The sequence below is a fragment of the Danaus plexippus genome, chromosome 7 (assembly GCF_018135715.1).
Source record: "Danaus plexippus chromosome 7, MEX_DaPlex, whole genome shotgun sequence".
NCBI classification, from domain to species: Eukaryota; Metazoa; Arthropoda; class Insecta; order Lepidoptera; family Nymphalidae; genus Danaus; species Danaus plexippus.
Window position 1 is genome coordinate 2,821,673 of NC_083541.1, and position 13,305 is coordinate 2,834,977.

General features: G+C 30.2%; 2 protein-coding genes across 2 annotated transcripts; both read left to right on the forward strand.

Annotated features, from left to right (window-relative positions):
* The first annotated feature begins 2,565 nt into the window (after positions 1–2,565).
* Positions 2,566–10,254, forward strand: LOC116771004 (probable cyclin-dependent serine/threonine-protein kinase DDB_G0292550). Its single transcript, XM_032662703.2, has 2 exons — positions 2,566–2,729; positions 6,714–10,254. The coding sequence occupies exons 1-2, from the start codon at positions 2,694–2,696 to the stop codon at positions 9,939–9,941; spliced, it is 3,264 nt and encodes a 1,087-aa protein (XP_032518594.2). The 5' UTR covers positions 2,566–2,693; the 3' UTR covers positions 9,942–10,254.
* A 1,036-nt stretch (positions 10,255–11,290) lies between these two features.
* On the forward strand, positions 11,291–12,699 carry LOC116770999 (ankyrin repeat and KH domain-containing protein mask-like). Its single transcript, XM_032662699.2, has 2 exons — positions 11,291–11,450; positions 11,521–12,699. The coding sequence occupies exons 1-2, from the start codon at positions 11,439–11,441 to the stop codon at positions 12,454–12,456; spliced, it is 948 nt and encodes a 315-aa protein (XP_032518590.2). The 5' UTR covers positions 11,291–11,438; the 3' UTR covers positions 12,457–12,699.
* Positions 12,700–13,305: the final 606 nt, after the last annotated feature.

A 13,305-nucleotide genomic window follows, 5' to 3' on the forward strand; every position in this document is an offset into this window, starting at 1 on the left:
TATGTGTTTGAATATACTCATACTGTAATTATATGAAACAACATAAGCATATACAAGTTACCAATAAAAGTTCAAACTTCGAGAATTTTTCGTTCATAAAGCTTTTTAACTTTGAATATTTATTGCACTAAGGAACACTGAGTTTATCTTTAGTAATCAAATTCAATAGATGGCGCTTGACAACTTCTCAGGCATTACTTCTGTGTTATTTGATTATTATAAAGAAAAAGATTAACTTATGGAAAAGGATACGAATGTCCTTTTTGTGAAAAGCCTTTTGGAGGATTTCGATTTATTCACCCTTATTGTACATCGCAGGTTCAATAATAATTCTTTTTATTGATAAAGTTTATTTAGTTCAACCAGAGCGAGATATCACAATTGACCTGTTTAGTTATAAATATCATAAAAGTGATTTACTATACCACCTGCTTTATAAAAAAATTCAACTTTATTCTATTAGCTTATTTTCACTGCTATATTATCAGCGTTTAAATGTCTTGTTTATAAAGTATCTTCTTATATGTGATATATTTTAATTAATTTATTACATACTAGAGGTAGAATTTTCTAGTAAATAACAATAATAGGTATAACGTGTGCGTGACAGCGTTCATTCTTTTGTATTTATACTAGACAAATATATTGGTTAGGTTTGCAATTAATAATCAAACATACTAATGAAACTCAAAAGTTTACTTGAAGTTTATGAAATAAAATCGACTATTGTAAGATGTAACTGTAATTGTAAATTAAACACTAATTAACTTAAACCGAATAAAGTCATATCATTTATTCACGTAATGTAACTCGTTTATGGTAACTGTATATTCTGAACATGTTTTATTTCATAATCTAGAATTTCCTACACTTTTTTGCTCTATTGTTTTGTATTATTTAAAAGAAAATAAATCTAGCGCCTTAGTATTTTTTGATGCATGTTGTAGTTTTGGAATTCAGGTAAAAATTCTTTGGAAGGCTATATACCAATAAAGATAAAAAAAATTACACATATTATTTTACGGTCATTGATATTGTTTGCTCTTTTAAAATTATAAGAGAATCAATCAAAATATTAATTATAAGAAAATTAAGAATTTGAGATAAAGCCTTAAATTATTTTCCTGTCCGTATGTCACTATAATACCAGCCAAACAAGTGGTCGCGCCTTTTCCTTATTCCCACCCATATTTATTTCGATAAAGTGAAGGAAAATGCGGAAACACGAAAAAGAGAGTGAAAATGTCCGTATTTATATCCGGTTCGCCCATTTACGATTCTTGAAGTAGGTTTTGCTCTAAACTACTAACATATTATGTAATGATGAGGATATAGGAAAATTTAATTATGAAATATTTTGTTATTTAACTAACTCATTACATAACCCAAATTGTCGTGGGTCGGTTGAAAACTTCGTAGTAATTAAATATCTAAAGGGTTAAGCGAATCACAAAAAGTGTTTTGTATGAAAGTTTATAGTACTTCCTTTGCATGAAGAACATTATCTTTATCGACTCACATTTACAATGTAATATATTTCGTAGTATCGCTGTTGTAGTTTTGAAAGGCTATTATTTTCTATGATCATTCATTCTTATGGACGCCTCGGGTGTTTCGTAGTTTATCAAATACATAAACTAAAATCATATATTTTCTTCCTCAGTCGTAAGTCAACTTTTGATATAAAAGCGCTTTCAACTCGCTGGTGCAACTAACGTTGTATTGTTTTACAAAATTAAAGCCATAGTAACAACAGCGCTTTAAAGCGATACTTTGTCAGAAATTGTGACCGAATAATTAAGGTCTATCTTAGGAAATGATCGGCAATGAATTTGATCTTGATGACGACCGATCTTGAAACGTGCAATAGAACTTAACAGGAAGTATGAAATTCATAGTTATTGAGATTATGACTATAAGTGTCGTAAATTACCTTTTGACTTGATTTGAAACAACTTAACTATTAGTTTTTTAGTGTAACTATTAATTTTACTTAACTATTATATTTTCCTTGATGTTTATCTAATATTAATTGTTCGCATTAAGTTAATTCATATGAAGAAGATATTTATATGAAGGCTGTTATGAACTATGACATTGGGACCTGAAGGTGATGCCGTCTATATTGTGTAAACAGTTTAGAGAAAGTTTTAGTTATGTAATATAATACAAGAACGAATAGTATTTAAAAAAAAATACAATAAAATCACCGAATTTTCATTCGTTAATGTTTGGAATTTTTATTTTGTTTTTAAATATGGAATTAATAATTTAGTCATTTCATATTAAATAATCGTTATGAATTTGTGAATTAAAATTATGTAATAATTTATGTGGATTTATTGTTAGAATATAATAACATGAAGTCGGTCTTATGCACAAAGGAATACATTTCAATTATAAATTGCAATTCTCAAGACTTCCCCATCTTCAAGAAGTGGTCGTGTTGCATGTGTGCAGGTGTGTTGCTATTGCACCCACTGCACTTGCACTTACACACAGACAGACCGCCACGCTTCGCCACCCTAGTATATAAACTAGAAACTATCTATCCTTGAACTTCACTTCATCACGGCCTCTTAACGATTTAAAACTGCCGGATAATTTTTGTATAACCTGGATTATAGTGTTCGTGTTAAATGTGTAATATGCCATAAGACTGTTTGTTTGTGCTGATAAATAAAAAAACAATTATGAAGTTCAGAAGAATGATGCCTGTTTTGGAAGCTGTAAGTTATTAATTTCTATTAATGGATTTGTTCTGAAATAGTTTAGATACATTATTCTTATTTAGAAGTTGATTTTTTTTTATTAAATAGTAGTTAGTTTTATAAAGACATTGCCTATATACGCTTTAGACCCAGTTTTACCAATCAATGTTAAATAAATAACGTCTTGTTAAGGCGTTTGATGGATTGTTAGATGTATCGAGCGTCCCACCACGCACTAATGTCTGTTTAAATATCTTAACGAGGCATTAATATTATTTCTTGGTCTAGAGGTCCGTCAAATGGCTAACAGACTGTTAATCTTGTGTATTGTCAAAACTCAAATGTCCAATCCCACCCCTGTATTTTTGTAGCGATAGTAATAGCACCTGTTTTGTCATTTTCGATTATATAATTGTATTTATTAATACGGCGAATTAAAATGTTTTTTTTTTGTAAGATAAAAAATGTTGTCCCCGGCTTTCCTACGACATTGGAAATTAAGTACTCTTATCATAATTTTTAACTTGAACACAATTTATGCAACAAATTGACAACACGATTTTGACTGGTTACACCTATTAAACTGAAAAGAAAGTTTTTTGCGTGTCAAATGTATGCAATCAACGATATATACAATTTGGTCGCATTACCTGACAAGTGACGTATCGAGAGATATTTAGGATTAAGGGATAAAGTGGTGCATCGTGCACACATATCGTATTAAAAGCTATAACTTCAATTTGGTCGTCTTATAACAAGAACAATTAATTTAATGTGACATTTAATAATGCGTTTTTATTTTTCATCGTGGGACGTAAATAATATGACATAAAATTATATTTTTCAAGGTTCGCTAGTAAATAGAAACATTATTCAATTTATGTAACCAAATAATTAAAAGCTTTTTTCATAAATAGGAATTCAAGAAATAATGAGATCTAAGATTTTCGCGAGTATTCATTTAAATAAAACTAGTATTATTCGGATTTACTACGCGGATTTTATTATTTAAAAACTACATAATCCCGACGTTTCGGTTACTTTGCAGCAACCGTGATCACGGGCAGACGGGCCCGTGATCACGTTTTTAAATAATAAAGTCCGCGTAGTAAATCCGAATAATACTAGTTTTATTTAAAGGAATTCAAGAACTTTGAAAAGTACTGTGAAACATTTTCGCTTAATGTAAAAATATAAAAAAAGTTTCCACAAAAAAAAACAATTTCATAATTCGATATTAAGGAACTCAGTCTTTTTGTAATGTTTGATAAATTCAATAAAATATTTTTTTCCATATATTTCAAACCTTAATTATTTAATTAACAATAAAATTTTGTTTGTAGTTTAAAACTTTAATCATAAAAACCTAAGGAAAATAAATGAAATTTACATCCCTTTTGTCAGTGATCACGGTTGCTAGAAAAGTAACCGAAACGTCGGGATTATGTAGTTTTTAAAATAATAAAATTAATTTTATTTTAAGTGAAATTTTTGATTAGAATTTTACTGTTTTAAATTTTTAACCAAATTCTTGTTTGTAAAAGCTCCTTTAACAATTTCGAAACAAATATTATTTGGTGAAATTTTTAGAACTAAAGCTACCATTGCTTCAAATTGTAGGTATATTTTTTCAACGGATCAGACAGCCATTTGAAAGGTGATTTTATTAAATTATTTTTAAATAATGTGCTATATTAACGAAGTTGGAATTCTTTCTATACGGATTAAACAAACCCTAGCATCTCTTTATTCAATTACTTCACTTCACTTTCAAAATTTTAATACTATAGTCGATACTGTATTTATAATATTTGAATAATTTTAGAGTGAAAGTTCATATATAAAATATATTAAATTCTTACAAGATTTGTTACTTTCCTTCCTAAGAAGAAATATAATATATATGTTAAACATCAACGTATTTGTAATTTTTTACAAGAAAGTTAGAAATATTTAGCCACGATCAACTTAAACCAATGCAACTAACAAAATCTTAAAAATAAAATTTAAAACCGTTTTGGAATGTTATACTGACGAGATATCTAAAATTCACTTGATATGCGTAGTAATTTTAATATTTTTAAGGAATATATGATATCGTCTTTAGATTTAATATAATTTTATTAAGTTTCCTAAATTAAGATTATCGAAATATACGAAGTATAACCAGCTCTGGATATTATAATTAAATAAAATATTATATCAATAAAAAATAAATTATTGTCATTTGTCATGAATGCTGTAACACAAAAAATAATCTTTCCATCCAACATCAATGGAATCTAATGCACCACTTTCTCGATGTCGCGCGACATCATAAAGTTATATAATCTGTACCATATAAGGCACAAACCAAATTCTTAAATACAAATCATGCACTTCAGAAAAAAAAAAATTTACATCTTGAAAATGAATAATTTGCTGCGAAAGAATTTGTTTTTCTGTCACCTTATAACTTATATCAATATACCTTTATTCTTAAAAAAAACATGTTAAAAATCTGTTTATAAAGTTAAAACAGAATTACGACACCTCTGTTTCGTTAGTATAGTTTCCCAAGTTTGTTGGGAAATTAAATTAATTTATTAATGGATGTCATGGATTCCTTCTATGTGAAACACATAATATCCACGAAGTATTTTTCCACATTTTCGCTAGACCTTTGATTGACGTAATGATTGCATGTCGTAAATAACATTAATATTGTACAAAAAATATAAAATTAGCATGAGAACTTAATTTGTTATAATGAATTATTAATAAATTAGTTATAATAAGACGTGAATGATATTTTTCTGCTAGATATTTGTTACGTAAATTATTGTTAGAAACATTTGTTTCCACTTTCTCCTCTTCCTGATTCCCGAGCGTGTCCACGAAAGGGCATAGAAAGGTGGATAGGTTCTAGGTCCCTTGTCGCGATGCCGTTTGACCTCAGACTTTGTCTATACCTCGATAGGTTAACGAAATCATCATCATTGCTTTCTAATGGGGACTGGTTTAACTTTAAGGAGAACTACTCAATTTCACTTCGGAACATTATTTTGTTAGAAATTTATATGAATATATCCTTGGTTGTATTAACAACGCATTTTGATATTGAAAAACATAATATGAAGCAATAGGTGTATTCTGTATAACTCTATATTTATATTATGTAACTATATTTACATGTGGCAAATTCTATTAATATCAAACCTGCATATTTTGTTTTTAAAGAATTTATTAATTTTATATCGAATATGTAACAATCAAAATTTAAGATGATATCTTTTTAAGTATTAATAAATAGATCAAAGCACATATTTTGCATCCACTCTCATATAGTTTTTTTTTAAGTAGATTCTTTATTTTTAGCTAGCCGAATATATTTCGTATGCTAATTATTTTTATAAGTTAATGAATATTTCAATCTCAAAATTAACAGATTATTTTGCGTAAGTTTTAGGACAGGCGTCTTTGACGTTGATCTATGTATGTGTAGGGTAGGGTTATAATGATGCAATGAAATCGATTTGTGAGCTAATTTAAGCCGTTAGTTAATCGTTATTTAATTGTTTATATCTGTGAAAAGGTAAAATTTTACTTATGTAAGATGAACTTAAATAAGTATTGCAAAAGGGTGAGATCATGAGATTGATAATCTAATATTTATTTCATGTCTTAAAAATATATTTTTCAAATATAATTCTACATTTTTCACTTAGATTGTGCTTAGGTCAAGTTCTCACGACTTCTCTGGACATAATGATTTAAAGGTATCATACTGTAAATAGAAAGTTATTATATAAAGGATTAGTCTTCTATAGGAGTGATTTATCAGATGCCCTTTTGCCTTCGTAAGCTAATGGCGTAAAAACTTTACCAAATTTTATACTTTATTGTTATTTCATGTAAGGGTCTTTTCAACTGAACATGTTTTATAGACAATATTTTCCTTTAAATAAATTTGTCACTCAAAATTTCAGAATAGGTTTTTATATTACTTTTTTTTTGTTCCAGATACGGATAGTAGTAGTAATCTCATTCTTTAACTCGGTCTGTACTCAGGACGAGTATAGTAACCTGGACCTTATCCGTCTACAGCAATATGCTGTTAACAATGGCCAAGGTGACCCTTTGATAAATTACAATTCTAATACAAGACAGAAAGATCCAAATAATTCAGCCAATGAGAAATATCACACAATAGATGACACGAACGATGGTGACTACAACAGATCTGACAGGGGAGGAAGCAGAAAAGTTTACAGAATTAAAAATCCATTCCAGCAAACAAACGATATTAAACCTTTGCAAGACAGAAATTACTCTCAAGACAGCGCTACCGGAGCGAGCAACCAAAATCCTGCAATGCAATATTCATTGCCACCTGAAGAGTTTTTACAACAAATGAGAGAAAACCAATATCATCAACAGCAACAGTTATCGACGCAAGCATCTTATACGGTCACTCCTCAACCCTCATATCAATATTCCACTATAGCTGCCCAACATTATGAAAATATGCAACAGTCAAATCAAATAGCCCCTGTTGAACCCAGAGTATTTACTCCAGTTTATCAATCAAATGGGAACACTTATCAATATAATCAAAATGCGTATAATTTAAACAATCAACATAATACTCCCTTACCTCCATATATGTCCACACCTAGTTCTCAATACATAGATACATCTGGTAATAATTATGCCTCCACTTCTCTACCTTACGTTTCTAGCCAACAAACTTTGCAACAATATGTGTCATCACCACTCTCACATATTCCAACTGGCGCCTTCGATTTCAATAATAATAGAGCAACAACTGTAGCAAGCAATGTAGTAAATTATAATATAAATGATCAAAACAAACGAATGCAAATTGATCATTACGATAATTCTATTAATGGAATACGTTATCCCTTGCAAAATCAATATCAAAATGAGTATATTTCATCAACTATTTCCCCCAGCTCTACACCGTATCCTGATTCTATTCGTGATACATTGCAGAATTCTATCAATGCCCTGTCTAAGTCAGAACAAGCTTATATCCCAATACAATATCAAAGTTATAGATACAATAATAATCAACAAGACATTCGACAGCCTATCAATTCTGATAATACGAATAATGATATTTACAGAAAAGGAAATATGCCTTCTCCTAATAATATCTACTTAAATTATGCTCAACCTGATCAACCGTTTAACGAAAAAGGACGATCCCGTGATAACGAACAAGAATCTAGTCCCTCAGAAGTTTATTCTCATGGAGACTATGGGTGGAAACTTTCTGAAAGAAAGACATCTTTTGGTTCTGAAGTTTCTACTAACCCAAACAACTATTTTAAATATCAAATACAAAGCTTACAACCTGAAACAGGAGCAATAACACAGGTAAATTTCCAGATGGACTCCAGCAAGCTATATAACAATGACCAAAATATAAAACCAGTTTCTGAAAAACTTGAACCTGATGAATTTACGAGAGCTGCTGCTAAGGTACATGAAAATTATATACAGCAGTTAGAAGCTAGTAAGTACACAAATAGTCAATATAACAACAATGGTTTAACAAATTCTGTCTCGTATTATAATTATAACGATAAACAAAAAAATAAGTTTTATAGTGATAATAGTAATCCTTTCGGATATTCACAATCAGAATCAATCACCACTTCGCCTTTTTACTATTCCAATCAAAAAGATACCGATGATGCTAAATCAAAATACCCTTTTGATCATGATAAAGCTTTAAAAAATATAGTTCCAATAGATGTATCTAACGTTATACAAAATGCTGATTCACAAGCTAAAGGCAATTCGGATTCAGATGGAACAAATAGGTATAGTATAATAAGTAATAATAAGGATTCATCAGATTCTAGACCAACATCTGATCTTTATTATAAAGATAAGAATCCTCTGTACTCAAATAATTTTAAAACAAAAGCCGATGAAATAACAGATTCGGATAAGTTGCGACAAATTGAACAGAGTGGTACTCTTTTTGGAAAACCTTATTCCTTTGAAGGATTTTATAATCATAACATTAATACAGGAAATAAACGTCCTGTCGATGAAATGACCCAGCTGTTAAATTATGCAAACCAAATGTCTAATAGTCATCAAGACAATGCACAAAGGTCAACAGTTATTCATCAGGGACTACAACAACGTCCTCAAATATCTTCAGACTACGGCAGCATTTTAAAATTAAATGATTTACCATTCCGTCTAACACAAGGGTTTAACAGTGATCCTTATCGTCTTCACAACAGTAATTATGGAAATATTCCTACACCGTTGCCTGTCCGTATAAACCAAAATGTTGAAAATCATCATATTGACGTCGCCACAGAAATCCTTAATAAATTAATGGCAAGTAAACGGAACATTCCCGTTTTAAACACAAATCGGCCAGAAGTAGATTCTCAGATTGGTAGTTTTATATCAACAATTAATGGTTTTAAGGTAGCAAATCCATTTAATGTGGATCTTAAATTGGTAGCAGATGTGTTAAAAGGTAAGCCCGCTATTGATGATAGCCAAATGACATCGTTTAGAGGGGATTACAGCAAATCTTTACCGATGAAGCTAGATATTACACAACTGCAACAATTACTACAATTAAAAAATGATAACGCCATGTCGTTTAATACTGGTGGTAATACATTAAGCAACTCATATTTTGATATTTATAATGGAGGAAGGATTCCCTATCAAGGTGTAAAATATTCACGTAGCGAAGAAGAACCAGAAAATATTCCAATTACAGATTCTTCGAACAATCATCCAATAGGGGCTGTTATGGAAGAATCAGTTAGTAGTCAAGATGCACCTAATTTATCTGAAACACAAGAAGAAAATTTATCTTCTAATATAGAAGAAGATAATTCGAAAGGTTCTTTTGGTTCAAGTAATTCATTAGGAAGAAAACCAAAACATCCTGATAGTGAACATATCAGTCGGTACACTCACAAAAGAAAGTATCCTAAACTAGATGCGGACGAACCTTATCCTCTATTAAAGCCTCCTCCTCCGCGCACATCTCGACATAGATTTTTGCCAAAAGACAAAATTGCCAATCGAAGACGTGTTAACAGACCTAAAATGTTTCGTGTCCTTAAAACAGAACCACTTTTCGAAGTAGGCAGTGATGATGAAGATAAACCAGCGACACATTATAAATACTCTTTTGCACAAGATAAATTAGATGTTGTTGATGAGGAAGAAAGCACTTAGTTTTCTTATTGTTTCAGATTTACGAAATGTTTTTTATTAGATATAAGGGAGATAAACGTTAAAGTCGGGAATTATTTTGAGGTATAATGAACAGTCAATATATAAATTAGGAATTTAATATATAAAAATGCTGGAACTTTAATTTTGTATTTATTTTACTTATTTTAAATCGACTAACTAATGTTGTGCATAAATCATACACAAAACAATCTCTATGTCATAAAAAGAAACGGCGCTGCATGATTGAAATAGCATATAACATTTTGGCATTTATTGTTGTAAATAATTTAAGTTTAGAAATAAGATACAATAACGTAACATTATAAATAAACTGTATATAAATATTTTTAATAATATATTTATAATAAATGTATGTAAGTCATATTTTTGTACCGTTAGTATCGTTGTGATAAGTTTTAATTATTAATAATCATTTGTTATAAAAAAAAATTGTTATAAATAAAATATTTTTGAAGAAAAATTTTTTTCATTTCGTTTTCTAAAAAAATATGGTTATATCTTACTTCACAAGATGAACATTATTATTAGTTTAAAATTAAAAGCAATAAGTGGAATATATAATGAGCATCATTTTCTCCACATACATACAAACGTATTAGATTTCACTGAATTCTAATAGATAATTATGAAGATTTATACTCTGGAAAACGCTGTTATGTAATATAATGTAATCAGCGAGAAGTTTGTGAAATTAAATTTTTTTCCCTAAATCATTTCGATTGTTCACGAAAATAATAACATATTTCTTATAGTCTAGTAATGAGATGCATTTTTTTAAAATATTATATTGTATTTTAATAACTAAAATTAATTACATATAGTACACGCATGTCATTCTCCTCGAGGAAAGCATTTATAGTAAGCATTTATCTATGTGCGTGTCTCAAACGTCTCGCTTTCTGAGCTTAGCGTCGCCTCGCAGTCTGCTGTCGAGATGTTTGAGTAAATAATAAAGCTACATTTATATCTGTCACTTTATTGTTACAAACATTGCGTGGATGATAAATAATCTAGTCTCACTGTGTAAATGATTATAAAAAATAATTAATTACTCGTTTTATATTTACAGATATATATTTCTTCTACTTTATATTTCTACACGTTACACATAATATTAATTAAAAATATGTCCCATTATTTCAAATAATCATCGATACTTCATTCATTTATTACATTCCTATATAAAATTATAAAAACAAGCAAGCTGTATCATGTCGCAATAATAAGATATTAATGCGCTTAAATTTTAGAAAAGCCTATTAAGTAACATGCTTTTGAATTTATTTCGATGAATATTATATCCGTTAGAAAAAGAAAGAAATAAAACCAGTTCGAACACACGACGTTATCGTTGTGACCTAGAATCAAAGTGATGAATATATAAAAATGCAACAGACGTCAAATATCACACAAACAAGGTAGTCTTGTTGTAGAACACACAGTTTTCATTGAGTGGCCAGCGATTAGCTAAACAATATGGCTACCATTGTGAGTTAAATTTAATTGATAGGTTACTGTATACAAGAAAAAAAGGTTATAATTTCTTATTTTTTTACAGCTCAAATTGACTACGCTAGCAATCTTATTGAGCAGCAGCTACGCAGGAATTTTGCATGGAAATCATCATCATGGCCAAGTCAGCCATAGCCTATCACCTCCACCTCTACAAAGTTACTCAGGCTCTAGTGCAGTGTCTTCAAGTTTCTCACCTAGCTCATTCCCCGAAGGTTCGCTTCCTTCGGCAACTTATTCAGGATCCGGTTTCCACAGTGGTGGATTTGAATCAAATTCGGGATTGGGATTAGGATCTGCTGGATTAACTGGAGTTTCTTTTGCGAGTGGTAGTTTATCTGGGTCAGGATTAAGTGGATCGGGATCAATTGGACCTCTCATTTCTGCGCCCGTTAGCGCTGGAGCTACCTTACCAGGACTTGGAAGTGGACTACAAGCTGTTGGACCTTCTTCAGTAGGCTTTGGGGGCAACGGATTTGTTGGTGGTGATTCACTACCCGCTGGGCCTAAAGCTCCAGTGATTACTGAAATTCATGGTCTTGCAAATAACAACGGAGCACCCACTCAGTATCGTGTACGTGACGAAACTTACCAAGTTGTCCGTCAAGTAACCCACCGAGTTCCCCAGCCAGTACCTTTCCCGGTGCCACAAAGGGTTCAAGTTCCCTATCCTCAACCTTACCCAGTCCAAGTTCCAGTTGTGAGGAACGTACCGGTTCCAGTAGTGAAGATTCAACACGTGAAAGTTGACAAACCTGTACCTTACCCCGTTGAAAAAATAGTCCAAGTTCCCGTAGAGAAAGTGGTCGAAGTACCAGTTGACCACCCTGTTCCTGTTGAAAAGATTGTTGAAGTACCTATAGTTAAAGTTGTTCAGGTTCCAGTTCATGTTGTAAAGAAATATCCAGTACCGGTAGTTAAGACTGTACATCATAAGGCTCACTCTAGCCACGGTCATGGACACGGTTGGTCTAAATGGTAATTTAACAATAAAAAAAAACAGTAACAAATATCTCATGTACAATGCAACCTAGTCTATTTGTTTTGTAAATATGCCAAGTAAAAAGCTCATCGTGAGGCTGCAAAGTAGGGTGTTAACTAAGTCATTAATTTAGGTAAATTCTTCTATAATTGTTTTTTTTCTTATTGTACTTTCTTAATACCTTTTGTAAATAGTATTATAAGATTGATAATTTTTTAATAAAAATTATTATCCGCAGACGGATATTTTATTTTATTTATATTCCTACAAAGAAAAGAGTCTTGTAATTATAATTTGATTGAAAATGTTCATAAAATATAAACTTTATATTAAATATAAATATTTAAATATATATTCTAGTTACTAATAATTTATACCTGTCATCTCGATTCTTGCGCAATAACGAAACCATTTTTTTTTAATTTGAGAAAATGCTATGAAGTATTTTTAACCTGTTTATTTAAGGCATTTTTTATACAAAATATTTTATCATTTCCATTTGGTTAATTGACGAATAAATAAATATAATATATACAAAATTTTTCTTTCTAGAACATAATTTCTTAAAAACAACCTTAAGACAAATTAACTATTGACAATGTCCAAATTGCTCATTTAAAAAACTTCACACATAAGAGTATCAACCTAGGTGTATCTAGGAATACCTAGAAAGTTTAATGTTAAACTTTAAGATTAATTTTAAATCATTTTTATACCAGCGAAGGTACTTGACCAGTGGTTATTATTATTACTACTTACACTTGAATGATAAAGTTGATATCTTGATATCACACCACCGTATCACACTATGTATATGTATATTGTAGTGTTGCAAGAAAATTTCAGTCA